The 15,877-nt window shown below is 62.5% G+C and overlaps 1 protein-coding gene across 1 annotated transcript in view; it reads right to left on the bottom strand.

Moving 5' to 3' along the window:
• Window positions 1–224: 224 nt before the first annotated feature.
• Window positions 225–15,877, bottom strand: part of CACNA2D2 (calcium voltage-gated channel auxiliary subunit alpha2delta 2) — a 190,250-nt gene continuing 174,597 nt past the window's right edge. Inside the window, exons 13-38 of the mRNA XM_069865842.1 lie at window positions 15,572–15,650; window positions 15,346–15,395; window positions 14,713–14,802; window positions 14,425–14,493; window positions 13,672–13,746; window positions 13,230–13,304; window positions 12,996–13,067; window positions 12,619–12,690; window positions 12,006–12,067; window positions 10,372–10,448; window positions 6,918–6,978; window positions 4,754–4,851; window positions 4,443–4,533; window positions 3,838–3,900; window positions 3,632–3,735; window positions 3,446–3,544; window positions 3,259–3,353; window positions 2,993–3,040; window positions 2,715–2,786; window positions 2,407–2,559; window positions 2,266–2,318; window positions 2,129–2,184; window positions 1,904–2,027; window positions 1,207–1,316; window positions 909–997; window positions 225–440 (exon numbers count right to left, since the gene is read on the bottom strand). Coding sequence (XP_069721943.1) covers window positions 312–440; window positions 909–997; window positions 1,207–1,316; window positions 1,904–2,027; window positions 2,129–2,184; window positions 2,266–2,318; window positions 2,407–2,559; window positions 2,715–2,786; window positions 2,993–3,040; window positions 3,259–3,353; window positions 3,446–3,544; window positions 3,632–3,735; window positions 3,838–3,900; window positions 4,443–4,533; window positions 4,754–4,851; window positions 6,918–6,978; window positions 10,372–10,448; window positions 12,006–12,067; window positions 12,619–12,690; window positions 12,996–13,067; window positions 13,230–13,304; window positions 13,672–13,746; window positions 14,425–14,493; window positions 14,713–14,802; window positions 15,346–15,395; window positions 15,572–15,650 — 2,166 coding nt within the window. The 3' untranslated portion in view covers window positions 225–311. The remainder of the gene's footprint in view (window positions 441–908; window positions 998–1,206; window positions 1,317–1,903; window positions 2,028–2,128; window positions 2,185–2,265; window positions 2,319–2,406; window positions 2,560–2,714; window positions 2,787–2,992; window positions 3,041–3,258; window positions 3,354–3,445; window positions 3,545–3,631; window positions 3,736–3,837; window positions 3,901–4,442; window positions 4,534–4,753; window positions 4,852–6,917; window positions 6,979–10,371; window positions 10,449–12,005; window positions 12,068–12,618; window positions 12,691–12,995; window positions 13,068–13,229; window positions 13,305–13,671; window positions 13,747–14,424; window positions 14,494–14,712; window positions 14,803–15,345; window positions 15,396–15,571; window positions 15,651–15,877) is intronic.

Raw genomic sequence — 15,877 nt, forward strand, 5'->3', positions numbered from 1 at the left:
GATCTGGTTTAAAATCTTCAAGCTAAAAAAAGAGGCGAGGCGGATGTTGGGGGTCACGGGCGGAGGGGCCAACGCCACCGTCCGAGTATGAGCGGCCGGGAGGGCGCGATACGGGGTCACCAACCCGGTCCCCGCTCTGCACCCCGACTCTTCTTTGGCTGCGGGAGCGCGGGGCGGCATCGCGGGGACCCCCGAGGTGGCATCGCGGGGACCCCCGAGGCGGCAGAGGGGACGTCGCTCCCACACGGGGCCAAGGAGCGGGATGGAGATGGAGCTTGAAAGAAAAGAGCTGGCGGGGGGCGGCTGGGGGGCTAAAGGCAGGCGGCCGGGGGCAGCGGGTGCCGGCTGGCGCTGGAGTAGAGGAGCAGCAGCTGCAGGGAGAGCAGGACCCCCAGCGAGGGGGCGAACGAAGCTCCTCGGCCGCAGTCTGAGGTATCTTCCTGGGGGGCAGAGGGAGAAGGGCCGTGGGGCACCCCGGTTGGTGCCTCGGCGCCCCACGGCCCTGGCAGAGGCACCCACCGACCCTGCGGCCCCGCTGCACCTCCTGCCCCAGGACCCCCGCGGCACTGACCCCCCCAAGACCCCCGGCATCACTGTCCTGGGGACCCCCGTGACTCTGATCTCCCCAGGTGGCTCTCCAAGCCTCCTGCGCCTCCACCTTGGGTCCTCCAAACCCCCATCAGTACCACCCCCCCCAGCACTGCACCCCCAGCATCCTCCCCCAGCTCTGCTCTCGCCATGGGGGGCATCCATCCCCTCAATCCCCTCAGGGGGTCACCCCTCAGCTCTGCTCCCCCCATGACCCCCCCATGGCTCCAATCCCCCCCTTAGGGGGCACCCACTGCCCCAACCGCCCCCAGGGACCCCCTTGATCTCTGCCCACCCCATGCCCCCCATGCCCCACGTACTGTTGCATTGTAGTCGAAGCAGATGTGGGGACCTTTCCGATACCGAGGCCTGTCCACCAGCTCACACTGGTTGGGATCCCTCGGAGGGGCTTCGCAGGTTAAGGAAACCACCAGGAACAGGGTGATGGGGTCCCACGGGGCCCCTCATGGCCACCCCAGCTCCTCTGGCCACAAGCCGGCAGCCCCCTCCCCTGCTGGACCCGACAGCTCCTGCCTCCCCTGCCCCACAGACCCTGCCTGTCCCCCCCAGCTCTGTCCCCACGTCCTGGTGGGACGCAGCCAGGCCACCAAAGGATACCTCGTACCTCTGCCTGCAGCAGCTTGACGGACTCGCACTGGCTGCAGAGGGGCTTGTCGGCCACCACGAAGAGCAGGTTGGTGTTGGCCAGTCTCTGCGCGTGGAACAGCCTGGGGGACGCAGCAGGGACCCTGCTTACCCTGTGCCCTGCCCGGCTCCTGCTGCCAGCCCTGCTGGAGGCTGAGCCAGCAGGGTGTCCCTGTCCTCACATCATCACTGCCTGGGTCCCTATCCTCATCCCTAACCTCGTTCCCAACCTCAACCCTATCCTTGTCCCCATCCCCATTCCTGCCCCTGTCCCCTTCTCCACCATCACCCGTCCTCATCTCCATTCCCAACCTCCTCCTTGACCCCATCCCTATCCCCATCTCCACTCCCACCTCTCTCCCTGCTCCCATCCACGCTCTCACCCCTGTCCCCCTCCCCATCACCTCTCCTTGCCCAGGGAACCAGCACCACTGGGCTTTCTGGGCTTGGTCCCGCTCTCAGGAGCCCTGGGAACATCACTGTCACCCCACAGCCCATGGGGACACTACCGTTGCTCTCTGTCCCCGCTGTCCGGGTACCGCAGCCCCCAGAGCGCTGCAGGGCACCTCCCGTTGCCCCACGCGGGTGGCTGCACGGAGGTTGCAGCAGAGGCAGCCCGAGGGCTGTCCCCAACCCTGCCCAGGTGGTGGGACGGGGGGCACGGACCCACCTGGAGCAGTTGCCGCAGTCGATGATGGCGTTGTAGGTGGCGTTGACGGTGCTGAAGTAGTACTGCGTCTGCTTCATGATGCAGCTCGTCTCCCTGGCCTCCATGCTGTCCCCTGCCACCTCCTCTGCGCCGGCACAGGCCGTGGGCCAGGGGCCACCGACCCCCGCCACGCGTCCCCGCCACGTCCCCTGCCCACCCCCAGCCCCAGGTGCCCCGGGGACTCACCCGTCTGGAACCAGCTGCTGTAGGTGAGGCCGTAGAGGAACTGCTGGAAGAAGGACCTGGGGAAGGAGAGCACGGTCATCTCAGCTGTCCCAGCCCAGGGACACGTCGGTGTCACCACCCGATGTGGTGGGACTTACCAGGCTGCAGCCGACGTCCACCAGGCGAGGTTGAGGAGATCGGCCATGGTGGGCTGCAGGCAAAGAGCGGGGAGGTGAACCAGCAGGTCCCCGTGCAGGGTGACCCCAAGCTCCCAGATCCACCGTCCCGCAGGCGCTCACCACAAAGACGCCGCGGGGCGCAGCACCCGTGTTGCTCTGGGCCTCGGGGGCGCAGACGGACTGGAAGTCATAAGACTCCTTGCGGGTGTAGAAGGAGTTGTTGTAGAGGGCAGACATCAGGTTGGCATCCACCTCGCTGAAGAACTTGCCCACCTGCGATGGGAACGCCACGTCTGCAGCCAAATGCCACCCGGCTGCGGGTGTCCCTGCGCAGGGACTCGAGTGGGGCCGTGTCACGCCACCCGTGTCACTAGTTCAGAGGTCTCAGCTCCCACATCCAGCAGAGCTGCCACACGGGCATCCCTCACCTGGTACCAGTGATCCTCCTGGTTGGAGAGCACGAGGAAGCCCCCGTCATCGATGAGGACGCAGATGAGGTCCTGGGGAAGGAGGGCAGAGTCACCCACCCTGCGGCTGCGCCCAGGGCAAGGCAGGACAGGCAGGGCAGGAGGGTGGCAGAGAGCCGGGCAGGGGGACCAGTGTGATGTCCTGGCCGAGCTCCGGGAGGGACAGGGGGAGCAGCCGCCCCCAGGCAGCACGGGCAGGGGACAGGGAGCCCTCCCGGCCACCCCTGCTCACCACCCACCTTGTTGTTGGCCTCGCAATCCATCTCGCAGCTGGTCGAGGGGTCGCACTGTCAACCAAAACCAGGGCAGAGGGACAGCTTAACAGGACTGTCCTCTCCCCCAGAGCTGTGAGGGGACACACAGGGAGCGCTGGAGGTACAAGACCACCAGGACCATGGGCACCGTGCCCTGGAAGTGCTCCTCAGCCACGTCCCCAGCAGTACAGCTCCTTCCCTGTCCCTATCCCCATGCTGTGCCAGCACTGTGGGAGCCTCAGGGTACGTACCCGGCGGGCACCCAGCTGGTCACGGTCTGTCCGGTTGCTGGCCAGCACTTTGAACTTCTCAGCCCAGGCCTCCAGGTCCAGCTTCACCCCCACCACTGGGCAGCGGGGAGACAGGGTCAGCTCTGGCTCGGGGTTGGGGACAGAGTCCTCCCCAGCCTAGTGGCAGGACACCCAGCCCCCTGCCTACCTGCTGGCTTCAGCGTCTTGCCCCCGATGCTGAGCTCCACGGCGGTGCTCACCAGGATCCCGATGGTGTTGTTTTCCAGGTCCAGCCCCCGGTAGCCGGCTGCAGAGGGGACAGCGGTGGCATCAGAAGACACGTGGGGCCAGTGGCAGCCTGTGCCACTCCCTGCTGTCCCCAGCCAGCACCCACCATCTCGGTAGGGTGGCTTGAAGATGTAGCCTTTGTTGTCCAGGCTTCTCCGATAGAAGCTGGCGTTGAAGGGCTCTGGTTCCTCCTCCCAGTCATCTGCAGCCCTGTGGGGGAGTCACTTGGATCCGGTCCCACCAGAGACGGCCCCATGGGAGCAGGCGTGTCACCCAGCAGGGCCGGGCACGTGCGCACCCCCCGACACTCACTTGTTAGGGAAGACGCGGGTGATGCCCCCGTCGGTGGCTGCGAAGACAGCCAGGAGGCTGTACCTGCAAGGAGAAGGGATGGTGTGCCGGGCATTATAGAACAGTTTGGGTTGGAAGGGACCTCAAAGCCCATCCAGTTCCACCCCTGCCATGGACAGGGACACCTCCCACTGGATCAGGGGCTCCAAGCCCCATCCAACCTGGCCTGGAACCCCTTCAGGGATGGAGCAGCCACAACTTCTCTGGGCAACTGGGACCAGGGCCTCCCCACCCTCAGCGTGAAGAATTTCTTCCTAATGTCCACTCTATATCTTCCCCCTTCCAATTGAAAGCCATTCCCCCTCACCCTATCACTCCATGCCCTTGGAAAAAGTCCCTCCCCAGCTTTCCTGGAGCCCCTTTCAGCACTGGAAGCTGCTCTAAGGTCTCCCTGGAGCCTCCTCTAGAGCGAACAATCCCAATTCTCTCAGCCTGTTCTCATAGCAGAGGTGCTCCAGCAGGGCTTTGCTTTGCTCCTGTCCCATCCTCGGAGCCCACCTCGGCCCCTTGGCCCCCTCTGTGCCCAGACAGTGCTGCCCATCCTGGGCCACCTTGCCCCCACCTACGTGTTGAGGTCCTGGTCCTTCCAGACGCGCTCCACCAGCTGCTGCGTGATGCCCGTGTCCAGGATCAGGTTGTGCAGGAGGAAGTTGTCGCCTTGGGAGGAAGATGGAGAGAAGGAGGAGGAAGAGATGAGGGCCAGACCTCGTAGGATCACCCATATTCCCCCCACCATGGTCCCTGCACCAGCACCTGCTCTGCAGTGGCTCCAAGGACCCCAACCCCAGCACAGTTTCCCCCCTGCCCCACGTCCCCCCATGCTCCCATCCCCTGCAGCCCCCCCGCCAGCCCGTCCCAGCCGTCCCCGGCTACTCACACTGCTTGGAGTCTGGGGTCACCTTTTCCATGAGGGCAATAAAGTTTTCCAGGAACTCGGTGTTGTTATCCGACAAGTCGAGGTCTTTGCAATACTCTCTGAGGTTTGGGGGACAAGGTTTGTTGTTCGTGAGGATGGAGAAGGCAAGGTCAGCCAGCCGTTCTGCCAGCACCCGGGCTTGCTGGGGGACACGGTGGTGACGTGTCACCGCTCCCACAAGTGTCACCCTGCCAGGGCAGCTGCCGGCTCGGCCGTCGCAGCAGCCACCAGCTCTGTCAGCAGCTTTGATGGATCCCAGCTGGCCCAGCGTGGCGCAACCCTCAGCCCGACTCTCCCCATACTGGTGGGGCTACTGGTGGGACTGGGAGCCTCTGCCACCGTACTTACCTGCGGGGCCAGGTGGGTGCCACCGTGCCCACCCTGCGGCACCGCAAGGAGCGGTGTTTGCCTCAGCAGCCCCTGTGGCTGTGCCGGCATCACCACGCAGGCGTTCGGCAGCCGTTTCGGTACCCTTGGCATCGATTGTTTGGTGCTGGGTGAGGTCTGGCCAGCGGAGGCGGGCGCTTGCCCACAGGCACTACCGGCCAGGGTCCCACCCCGAGATGGGGATGCTGCATCCGTGCTCTGCTCTGGGATCACCCTGAGTGCAGAGCTGCGGCCCCGCCGATGCCGGGGGCAGCCGCGACCCCACGGGTCACCACGAGGCTCAGACCGGACGGCACAGATTAGTGCCACTGTGGGTGCCAGCAGCGGTGCTGGGGCGCTTCCCCAGCTCACGTTCCCTCTGCTGAGCTCCTGCTTCTGCCAAAAACCTCCACAAGAGGACAAATGCCAGAGCAGAGGATGGTGGGGAGGTTGCCCCTGGGTTGGCCAAAAAGCCAGGGCACCCTGGCCAGCCCATCCCGGCCCCTCGCCCCTTGCGCGGGGGGAGCAGCCGCCTCCAGGTCTCCCCCGCCACGCACAGATCCGGGGACTCACACACCCACGGGGAATGCGGGATATACGGTTTCTGAAAATTTCCAGTGGCCTGGCAGTGCCAGCGGCAGATCATACAGTCGCCCTGGGCTCCTCCCTGCTGCCCGCGCTGGCACCCACTGCAGGGAGGGGGCTCGCAGAGCCGCTCTGCGGCCACCCAAGGGCTCACCCTCATTTCCAAAGCCTGTTTTTCTCTCTGGCTGTGGAGAATCAGGCTGGACAGCGAGCCCATCACTGCAGACTGAGCAGGGCAGCTGCGGGCGGGGGGCAGACCCAGTCTCCATCATCACCTCTGGGTTTATTCCCTCAGTACATTTATGGGCTGATTAATATTTTCTATTTCTTATTAATACTCTGTTTTAACTTTCATGTTTCCTGCTGTCCCATGCATCGCCTGGTGACTAAATTCCTCCCCGGAAAAGCCAGGGCTGCACAATAACTGTACATTTTGGGCTGGTTTACCCCAAATTAGCGCAAGTGAGCAGTGGCTGCTGTAGGCACGGAGGGTAGGGGGTACCTGCAGGTGCTGTAGCCTCAACCTGCTGCAGTTCCCAAGAACCACAAGGATAAAACATCTCCTAACGGGGTGTTTAGCTGTTGGAATGACATGTAAGTACATAGATGATTAGCTGGTAATGCTGATTGGGGCTGGTTCATGGTTGCACTGCAGCGGTGGGACAGGCAGGGTGCCGGCACCCCATGGGGCTCCCTGACCACCCCACCAGGGGACAGCCCTTTGTCCCCGCTGGGTGGCACAGCCCAGGGGAGGGCTCGCATCTGTCTGTCCAGAAGCCACTACGCCGTCCTCATGTCCGAGTCCACAGGCGGCCGCCTTCCCAAATCGCTGGGGCATCCCAAATTTGAGGCAAGACCCCCTCTTCCTTCTCCCTGTGCCCCCGTGCCCAGGGCGACTGTATGATGCCACCGGCGGCGCCTCGCTCAGCGGGGGGATTTTCAGAAACTATCCTATATATGCACGCGCAGAGGTCGGCGGGGCCGCCCTGGGTGCATATATACCGTGCTGGATGCAACCGGGTGGCGGGACGGGTCCCAGCGGCAGCGCCCTCGGCACGACACACACAGCGGCAGGGGATGGGGGACAAGGCACGATGAGGGGGACACGGGGGGCGATGGAAGGGGGCGGCAGCGGGGCCGATGCACACCTCGGCAAGCGCACACGCAAAGCTACCTGGGAGCAATGAACACATGTCCCTCCGACTCAAAGCTGTTGGGCAGCAGGTATTCAAAATCTGCAACAGAAAGGGAAGGTTATCCGGCGGGGACGGGGGGACGGGGACGCCGGGGGGCCAGGACGGAGAGAGACGGACAGAGAGAGAGAGGGGAGGGAACGGAAAAAAAAAAAGGCGTTTGCTGCTCTTGGTAACAAGAGAGGAAGGAAAAGGCCGTTCTGCTGTCGCTGGCACCGCACGGGAAGGAAAGTTATAGCCAAATCAGGAGAGGTTTGCCCATCTCGGCTCGAATTTGCTCGGTCGCGGGCTGAAGGTGGTTGCGTACGCGCGGCCGGTGGCGTGTACGCAGGGACACACAGAGACACACACACATATATATATGCGCACATGTATATATATGCATGTTTGGGAGGGCGCGGGGGCGTCTCTCTCTCGGGGAGGGGAGGTGGGCGAGGGCAGGGAACCGCATGCTGCGCTCCTGGCCGGAGGAGGATCACCAAAACACTTGGGTGTTGGGGAGGGGGGAAAAAAAAAAACAACCAAAAGGGAATTTTCAGGCATTGACATGGCCAAACTGGGAACCTTGCTGAGGACAGTCCAACCAGAGGCTCCCCGGCCACCACCGTGCTGTGCAATGCGCTGCGGGCTCTGCCGTCGGCCCCTTCCCTCCCCGGGGCGGTAGGACCCCAACGGGGACGGGGGATCACGCTCGCCTCTCAGCCCGGCGCCTGGCTCGGCTTTAAGGAGGGGTCACAGCCCAGCAAGGTCTGGGGTGCCTCTCGGGGACCCCCTGGCAGAAGGGCAGCGGATGCAGGGTTCAGCTCAGGGGGCGAGGCGGTCAGGGGGTGCGTGTGGGGTGCTACGGGACAGCCGGGGCTGGTGGCCCCGCAGCGGGCATCGCCACCCCTCGCCCTCCCGCTGGCCCCGGGGCATTGACGGCACAGCCAGAGGTTGGACTGTTGCTCTCCGAGGGCTGGGTACAAGCCGATGAGAGGAAGAGGAGGAGGAGGAGGAGGAGGAGGAGGAGAGGAGTACAAAACACTCGTACTTGGTCCATCAGCATTGCCATCGCAGGGACGCCGGGAGGAGGCAACTCAAAGCTGATAGAACAGGGCTGAGGGTGACACTTCCACCTCCCACTGGCCTTGTCCCCTCTGTCCCCCCTGCGCTGCCGTGCCCCCCGCAGCCCTGCCCCTGCCGGGGAGCGAGTGCTGCCGGTGGGTGCTGCGTGTGGGGTGCCGTGTGGGGCACAGCATGGTGGTGGGTCCCCTGGGGACCGTGCACAGAGGCATAGAATCACCAGGTTGGAAAAGACCCATCGGATCATTGAGTCCAACCAAAAGCTCCTGGCCTGCCACCTGGGAGCCGTGGCTCTGGCCCCACAAGCCGCCTCCTGCTTCGGCAACCAGCCGGGTGTCACCGGAACGTGAGCCAAATCCAGCTGTGGGGCACACGACGCCCCACTCCGTGGCAGGGAGGCAGCAGCCCCAGCTGCCCCTGGCACTTTGGCCCCATCGGAGCTGCTGGCGGGGGGCACGGATGGCGCTGGGATGCCGGAGGCTTCATGCCGTGCTGGGTGCCGGGCAGCGGGGACGGCCACCGCGCGGGCACGGGGACAGGCAGCGCAGCGCCCCAGGGCTCAGCCAAGCTCGCCGTCCCCAATGCTGCAAGGTGGCATCACCCCCGGGGGGTCCCACCCCCACCTCCAACAAGGATTTCTGCTTGGGGGGCTCCCCCCAAAGAGCCTTTCCCAGAGGGCGATGGTGGCGGAGGACGGGGTCCCCCACCCTCTGTCCCCGCGCCCTGCACAGCCCTATCCCTTTCAGGTTGAGTTGTCTTGGGGAGGAAGAAGCAGAGGAGCTGGGATGCGGGGAGAAGGACCAGAGGGGGTGAGCAGGGAGGGGAGGAGGAAGGAGGGCAGGGAGAGAGGAAGAGCAGGGTATCAAACTCGCTACGAAAAAAACCTCGTGGATCGAAACCGGCAGTTTCATACAAGATCGGCTCTTGAGCGATACCGAACCGGGTTTGGGAGCGATGCGCGGGGAGGGAGTGGGGGATCATCGTGACAAAGCTCTCATGGACAGAACAAGACATGTTGCTTTCAAATAAAGGGGGAACTGGAGGAGAAGGTGGAGGAGGAGGAGGAGGAGGAGGGAGGAAGGGCGAGTCGGTGGCGGTTTGCAGGTTCGGTGTGGCAAACGGGCAGGGAGATGGGCAAGCAGGGGGCTGGGGGGACTGGACACGGGGCAGGGGACGGGGTGTGAAGGTGAGTGGTCTGAGACTGAAAATACTTGCCCTTGATTTTGATGTTTGGTACTGTGTGAATCCACCATAGAGAGAAAGCAAGAAAAACAACAAACAAAAAAACAACAAACAAAAAAAAAGGGGGTTGGGTGGAAAGGGGGAAGGGGGGCACAAACAATATTTTATTCAATCGCCGTTTGAATAAAAATATTGTGTATCATAATCATACCAAAAGGAAACCTCTTGCAAAAAACGACATGAAAAATAAGAAAAAGAAAGAAAAATAAACCCAGTAACAAAAGGAAACGAAAAGGCCACGGTGAAATAAGAAGAAAATAATGCAAAGATAAAACTAGAAAAAAAATATATATTCAATACTCCAAAGGAAAATGAGAATCAGTAGCAAACAGTTGCAACAGTCTTGCTATCGAAATGTCCTCACTGAGTCGGGGGGCATGCACGGCACGGGAGGACGGGGACCCCCTCCCGGGGATGGGGACAGCCTGGCTCCTGCCCAGGGATGGAGAGGGGGGCAGGGGCCGGATCCGGAATGGGGCTGGGCTCGAGCCACCGGGGCGGCCAAGGGGAAGAAACAGGGGGAACCAGAGGGGAGAGGGGAAGGGTCCGGTTCTCCCCACGGGGATGGGGTTCCCGGGAGCAGCGTGGTGGGAAAAAGGCTGGGGGGGTCGAGGGGGAAAGAGAAAGAGAGAGAAAGGGGGGCGGCCAGGCTAACACACACGTACACAGATTAAGTCCAAACAAAAATTGAAACCAACTGAAAAAGAACTCATAAAAAGAAGAAGAAATGGCTTCAACCGAACCCAAAGAATCGTAATAAACCAAAGGAAATTAAAGAGATGCATGCATACTTTCCCAGGCTCGCAAATGGAGCGCGGCATCCCTCGCCCCACGAGGGGAGCAGGGCAGCGCCCGCCTGCAGCCTGCGCTCAGGTTTTGGGGTGCAACGAGTAAACACCAAACCCTGGCACCCCGGGGCACCCCAGGCAGGCAGCTCGCCTTCCCTTTGTGCCTTCACCTCTAGTCATGCCTCTCTTATTTTTAATTATTTTTTTTTCTGTTTGCCTCTCGGTGATCCCTATCTCTTTTTGCGAGGTTTTTGGCTTCGTGTTTCTCCCCCGACAGCCGCGGGTGGGCAAGGGGGCGAGCGGGAGTGTGAGAGGGCGGCGGGGAACACCAGGGGCTACTTACACTTCACTTGCAGGATCTGGTCGCTGAGGTTGGCCTGGATGTAGTAGGTGCTGTAGGGAGGCAGAACCAGCCCCAGGCTGCAGAGACGGAGAGCAGACAGACGGTGTGAGGCTTTACACCCACCCAAGGCCCTCGGCCGGCCCCAGCCCCTGCCTGGCAACCCTTGGCAGCAGCATTGCTGGTCTCCTGCACACCCTGCCGTGTCCTTCTTTCAAGGGACTGTACCCAGCGCTGTCCTGGAGGCACCCAGGGCCATCCTGGTGGCACCCAAATTTGTCCCCAAAGCACCTAGAGCCATCCTGATGGCATCCAAGGTTGTCCCCAAAGCGCACAGGGTCATCCTGGAGGACCCAGGGCCATCCTTGGAGCAACCAGGACCATCCTTGGAACACCTGGGGTCATCCTGGTGGCACCCAGGGCCACCAGCAGAGCATGCAGACCCATCGTAGCAGCTCCCACGGTCATCCCTGATGCACCTACTGCCATCCTGGGGCACCCAGGGCTGTCTCCAGAGCACTTAGGGTTATTCTGGTGGCACCTAAGGCCGTCCCCAGGGCACTCGGGTTCATCCTGGTTCATCCCAGGGCCAATCCTGAGAGCACCTCTGAGCACAGGAGGTGGCAAACCTGTCAAGCCAGGGCTGAGATGGGCAGGACGTGCCTGCCCGGGAACCAAGGAAGATGCACATGGAAGAGGGACACGACATCTCTGTAAGAAAGGAAGGTGGGAGGAGCTCTCAAAAGAAGGGATAAAACCTTCCCAGTGAGGAGAGACTGAAGACAACCATAACACAAGGAAGGAGGGCTCCACCAGCCAGGGTTCTGGAGTGCAGCGAGGAGGACGGGGTGGGAAAGGAGGCGGTGGTGGGGCTGCTGAACCCACAGGACACGCTGCCAGAGGGAGCTGGGCTCCGAGGTGCCGGCTGCAGCACCTTTCGCCTGGCCACAGCTCTGCCACCCTGTGTCATCGTCCCCTCCTTGAGAGCACTGCTTGGCTCTGGAGTTGTGCCACTGTTGGGGACAGGACTGCGGCTGCAGGGAGGACACCGGGCAGCACTGGGAGATGGCTACGACCCTTGCCAGCCCCTCTCAAGCCGGGCGTTGAGGAGGATGAGGGTACATGAGGTGGCAGGGGGACCATATGGCTCCTCACAGGAGGAAGGCAGCACAAGCTGGACGATGCCGGGGTCTTTCTTACATATCTGCTGGTGCAAACTGGGTGATAAATGCAGGGGGAAGCATTGCTCTCCTCTGCCACCACTGCCTGTGCTGCAGGGTGGGCGTGCGCCTCTGTCACCCACCCTGGAGCAGGCAGAGACCTGCGAGAGCTCCTGGTGGTGGCAGAGGTGTCCCTTGTCTGACACCTTGCATGCCAGTGCCTGTCCTGGGAGCTGGGGACCACGGTCCAGTTCTGCGGTGCCGAATCCTGGCGGGGAGCACTTCTGGGAGTGCTTTTTAGAGCATCACTGGCTGCGTGCAATGATGTGATGGCACGTTTGCAACACCACAGCACATGGGACACACTCCTGGTGCCCACGGGGACCTCCTGAGCTGCAGGCACGCGACCGCAGCCCTGTGCCGGTGCGAGTCTGGCCAACGCCGAGGGACAGCGGGGACGCTGTCAGAGCCACTCACCTGTAGTTGGTGCTTTTGATGGGTGCCCACGTGTACGTCCTGAACACCTCGTCGATGTATTGCTGTGGGTCAGAGGCAGCCAGTCAGGCCTCTGCAGAGCCAGGACCCTGCCAGTGTGGTGACACGGGACCCCGGCTCTGAGCCCAGGGACAGACACAGCCCCTCACTCCCCACCGCCACAGAATCATAGAATCACCAGGTTGGAAGAGACCCACCGGATCATCGAGTCCAACCATTCCTATCAAATACTAAACCATGTCCCTCAGCACCTCGTCCACCCGTGCCTTAAACCCCTCCAGGGAAGGGGACTCAACCCCCTCCCTGGGCAGCCTCGGACAGGGACCAATCACCCTTTCTGTGAAGAATTTTTTCCCATTGTCCAGCCTGAACCTCCCCTGGTGGAGCTTGAGGCCATTCCCTCTCGTCCTGTCCCCTGTCACTTGGGAGAAGAGCCCAGCACCCTGCTCTCCACAACCTCCTTTCAGGTAGTTGTAGAGAGCAATGAGGTCTCCCCTCAGCCTCCTCTTCCCCAGGCTAAACACCCCCAGCCCCCAGGTTGGGTGCTCAGCAAGGAGGTGGTTTTGGCCATCATCTCCATCCCCTGATGCATTACCTCATCCAGGGACTTGATGAGGGTCTTGATGAACCTCTGCCCGTCGTTCCCATCAATCATGCTTCTCCGGATCTGGGGGATAAGGAGGAGGCGACTGAGAGCCACAGAGCCCGGCCACACACCCACGGGTTCCCACCCCAGTGGGGTGACACTGGGGACCCGTGAGGTGCAGGGGCAAGCAGCCTAGAGGGGGCTCATCACGCTGGTAGCCAGGGGACAGTGACACAGCTCCTGCCCCTGCGTGGCCCCACTGTGCCAGGGTCCTGAAGACAAGGTGCTTCTCCAGGCAGGCTGGAGGGGCTGCCTGCCCTTCACAACTGCACATCGGGGTGTGGGGGGCAGCCTGTACCCCAAAAGCTGCCCCTAGGTCTGCCCACCTCCTCCTTGTTCTCGTCCTCCAGCTCAGCATCCAGGAAGTCCAGTGTGACCGGCTCACGGAAATTGATGATCTGCAGGCAGAAAGGGAGAGCCGGAGAAAGGCTCAGGGCTCCCACAGCCGCCGCTGGGTCCAGACAAACTCATCACAGTTCCCCAATTAGCTCCTAACGACACCGGCAAGCTGGGTGCCCACAGGGCCTGGTTTACCCCCTCTGCACCGGGCCCCTCCTCACCTGGGGCTGCAGGTTGGGGTGCAGCAGGACGTAGCCGTTCAGGTCGATGGCGAAGACGTAACCGTTTGCCCCCAGCTGTGGAAGGACGCGAGAAGGGATGAGGACGAGCAGGTAGGTGTGCGGCGCTCTGTGCTGTGCTGGGGTGAGCACCCTCACCTCTGCAGGCAGAGCTCGTCCCACACCACCCCCGGGGCTCAGCCTTTTCTACCCCTATTTCTGTTCCGAGGCCAATATCATCGCTCATCTCTGCGTTTTGCTGGCTGCTCCTCTCCCCAGGCTGGTAAAGTTTATTCCCCAGTGGTCCTGCACGGGTTCTAGCTCTGCTCTAGCTCCCAGAGCATCACCCAGCTCTGCTCCCAGCCCACAACCCTGCCTATGGGCCCTGCTAAGGGGTGTTCGGGGCTCAGGGCTCAGGCAGCACAGGGAAGGGGCCCCCACGCACGTTGTATCGCGGTGTCAGCCTCTTGATGTCATTGAGAGCCACGTCAATCCCCATCACACCAAGGATGAGCTGGTTCTGGAAGGAAGCACAGGGAGGGAGGCGAGTGGGATCAGGGCTTCCACCACCAGCACAGGGATGGGAAAGCAGGGGGTGAATCTCTTCTCCCTTGGGGGACGTGTGGGTCAGATCTGGACACGCAGGGCACAGGGTGGGACGTGCCAGCCCCGCAGCAGCTTCCATGGGACACTGCATCCATTGAGCTGGGAGAGGTGGCCAAGGCCATCGCGGGTACTGAGAGGGGCTACAGGGAAGATGGGAGGGGCTCCTGATCAAGCAGTGCAGGGAATGATTTTCAGCTGAAAGAAGGGAGATTGAGATGAGATCTGAGAAAGAAATATTTTCCTCCGAGGATGGGGAGGCCCTGGCCCAGGTTGCCCAGAGCAGTGGTGGCTGCCCCATCCCTGGAGGGGTTCAAGGCCAGGTTGGATGGGGCTTGGAGTGACCTTATGCAGTGGGAGGTGTCCCTGCCCATGGCAGGAGGTGGGACTGGATGGGCTTTGAGGTCCCTTCCAACCCAAACCACTCCATGATTCTACGATGGCAGCTCCCCCGTCACACCCCAGGGAGGGGGCACAGAGCAGGCAGCACCCCCTGTAGACAGGCTCCCAGCATCAGGGCACCCTCTGCCCCCTGCCACAGCCCTGCAGCTGGGGTTCCAGCACTGCCAGCGTGGTGGCCACCACGGTCTCCTACCTTCCTGTCACTGCTGTCCTCTGTCAAGTTGAACACTGGCAGCGTGCCCGTCACCACAAGGCCCAGGCCCTGCACAAACACAGAAGGGTGTCCCATGTCCCAGGACCCCGAGGTGGGGTGGGTACAGGGGTGTTATCCCCCGGCCAAGGGAGATGGTGGCATGTGCTGTGAGGGACCCTGGGGCCGGTGTCCCCATCCGTAGGCACCCTGGCACCGTGTGGGACCCAGGGGCTGTGCAGGACCCCGGCACTCGTGCCCCACCGGCACCGTGGGCCTTGGGGTCCTTACCAGGGCATCCTGGTAGACGTTTGTCCACTGAACCTGCTTGGCTCGGTTCCCAGCCAGGACCATCGGTCTGCCCAGCACGTCCAGGTACTCCTGCAGGGACACAGGGTGAGGAACGCATGACACGAGACCCGTCCTCAGGGCTGGGTTTGCTCCATCACATCCAGCCCACGCAGCCGCCGTCTCTCTGGCTGCCACTGCCAGTGTTTTGGCACCATCTCCCAGGATGGGTTTCTCCTCTCCCGGCTCACCTTGCCGCAGAAGAACTCTGGGCAGAGGAGCAGCCCCTGTGCCACCACACCAGCCCCGTCTGAGGGGCCACCTGACGTGGGGACCCCCCTCACCCACCCACCACAGCGCCTCGAGTGCATCCGACCCAGAAAAGGGGCACACCGGGGCCAGCCCTGCCTGTGCTCACTCCCTGCCTGCACATGGCTCTGCTCGGTGCCCATTAACGACTGCTGTTTCATAATTAGCCACTCCAAAGGCACAAGGTCCGCAGAGAGCTGCGGAAGATGGATTACTTATTTCAATAGCGTGAGACCTCACTGCCACGCTCGCTGCCGGCCTTTTGGCTCTCTGCAGGGTACTGGGGGTGCCCGTGTGTGCACCCCAGCTGCTCGCACCCCAGCGTACCTGCGTGTTGATGCGGATGGCGCCGATGGAGGGGATTTCGAAGTAGTAACCTTGGAAAAAGAAGAGAAAGGCAGTTGGAGAGCCGGCAGTCTGGCTGTCCCCGTGTCCTGCCCTCCAGGGCTGCAGCAAGCACCTTGCCAGCAGCAGCACGGGCTGGAAGAGCGGTGCCAGCCCCCGTGCTAAGGGCTGAGCCCGGTGCCCCGCAGCCTCCCGTGCCCCAGCTCACCCTTGTTGGCGCAGGCCATCCACTGCAGGGGGGTCACGTCGTAGTTGTGCTGCCCCACAGAGAAGGTGAAAACCCGCACCTGGGGCAGAGCATGGCGGTGAGGACCGTCTGCCTAGCACCCCGAGTCTCGCACGCTTGGGTGCTCCCGGCTCCCCAGGGCCGGTTGTGGCATCGCCCTCTGCCACACAGACCGTGCTGCCTGTGGCCGAGCGCAGGAGAGCAGAAGGCAGCTCCTCTCTCCCTGCCTGGAGCCGGCCAGTCCTGCTCCCCATCAGCCAAAGTCACCTTTGCTGGTGGGACCATTGC

Source organism: Phaenicophaeus curvirostris, chromosome 11, assembly GCF_032191515.1.
Source record: "Phaenicophaeus curvirostris isolate KB17595 chromosome 11, BPBGC_Pcur_1.0, whole genome shotgun sequence".
In the NCBI taxonomy this organism is placed as follows: Eukaryota; Metazoa; Chordata; class Aves; order Cuculiformes; family Cuculidae; genus Phaenicophaeus; species Phaenicophaeus curvirostris.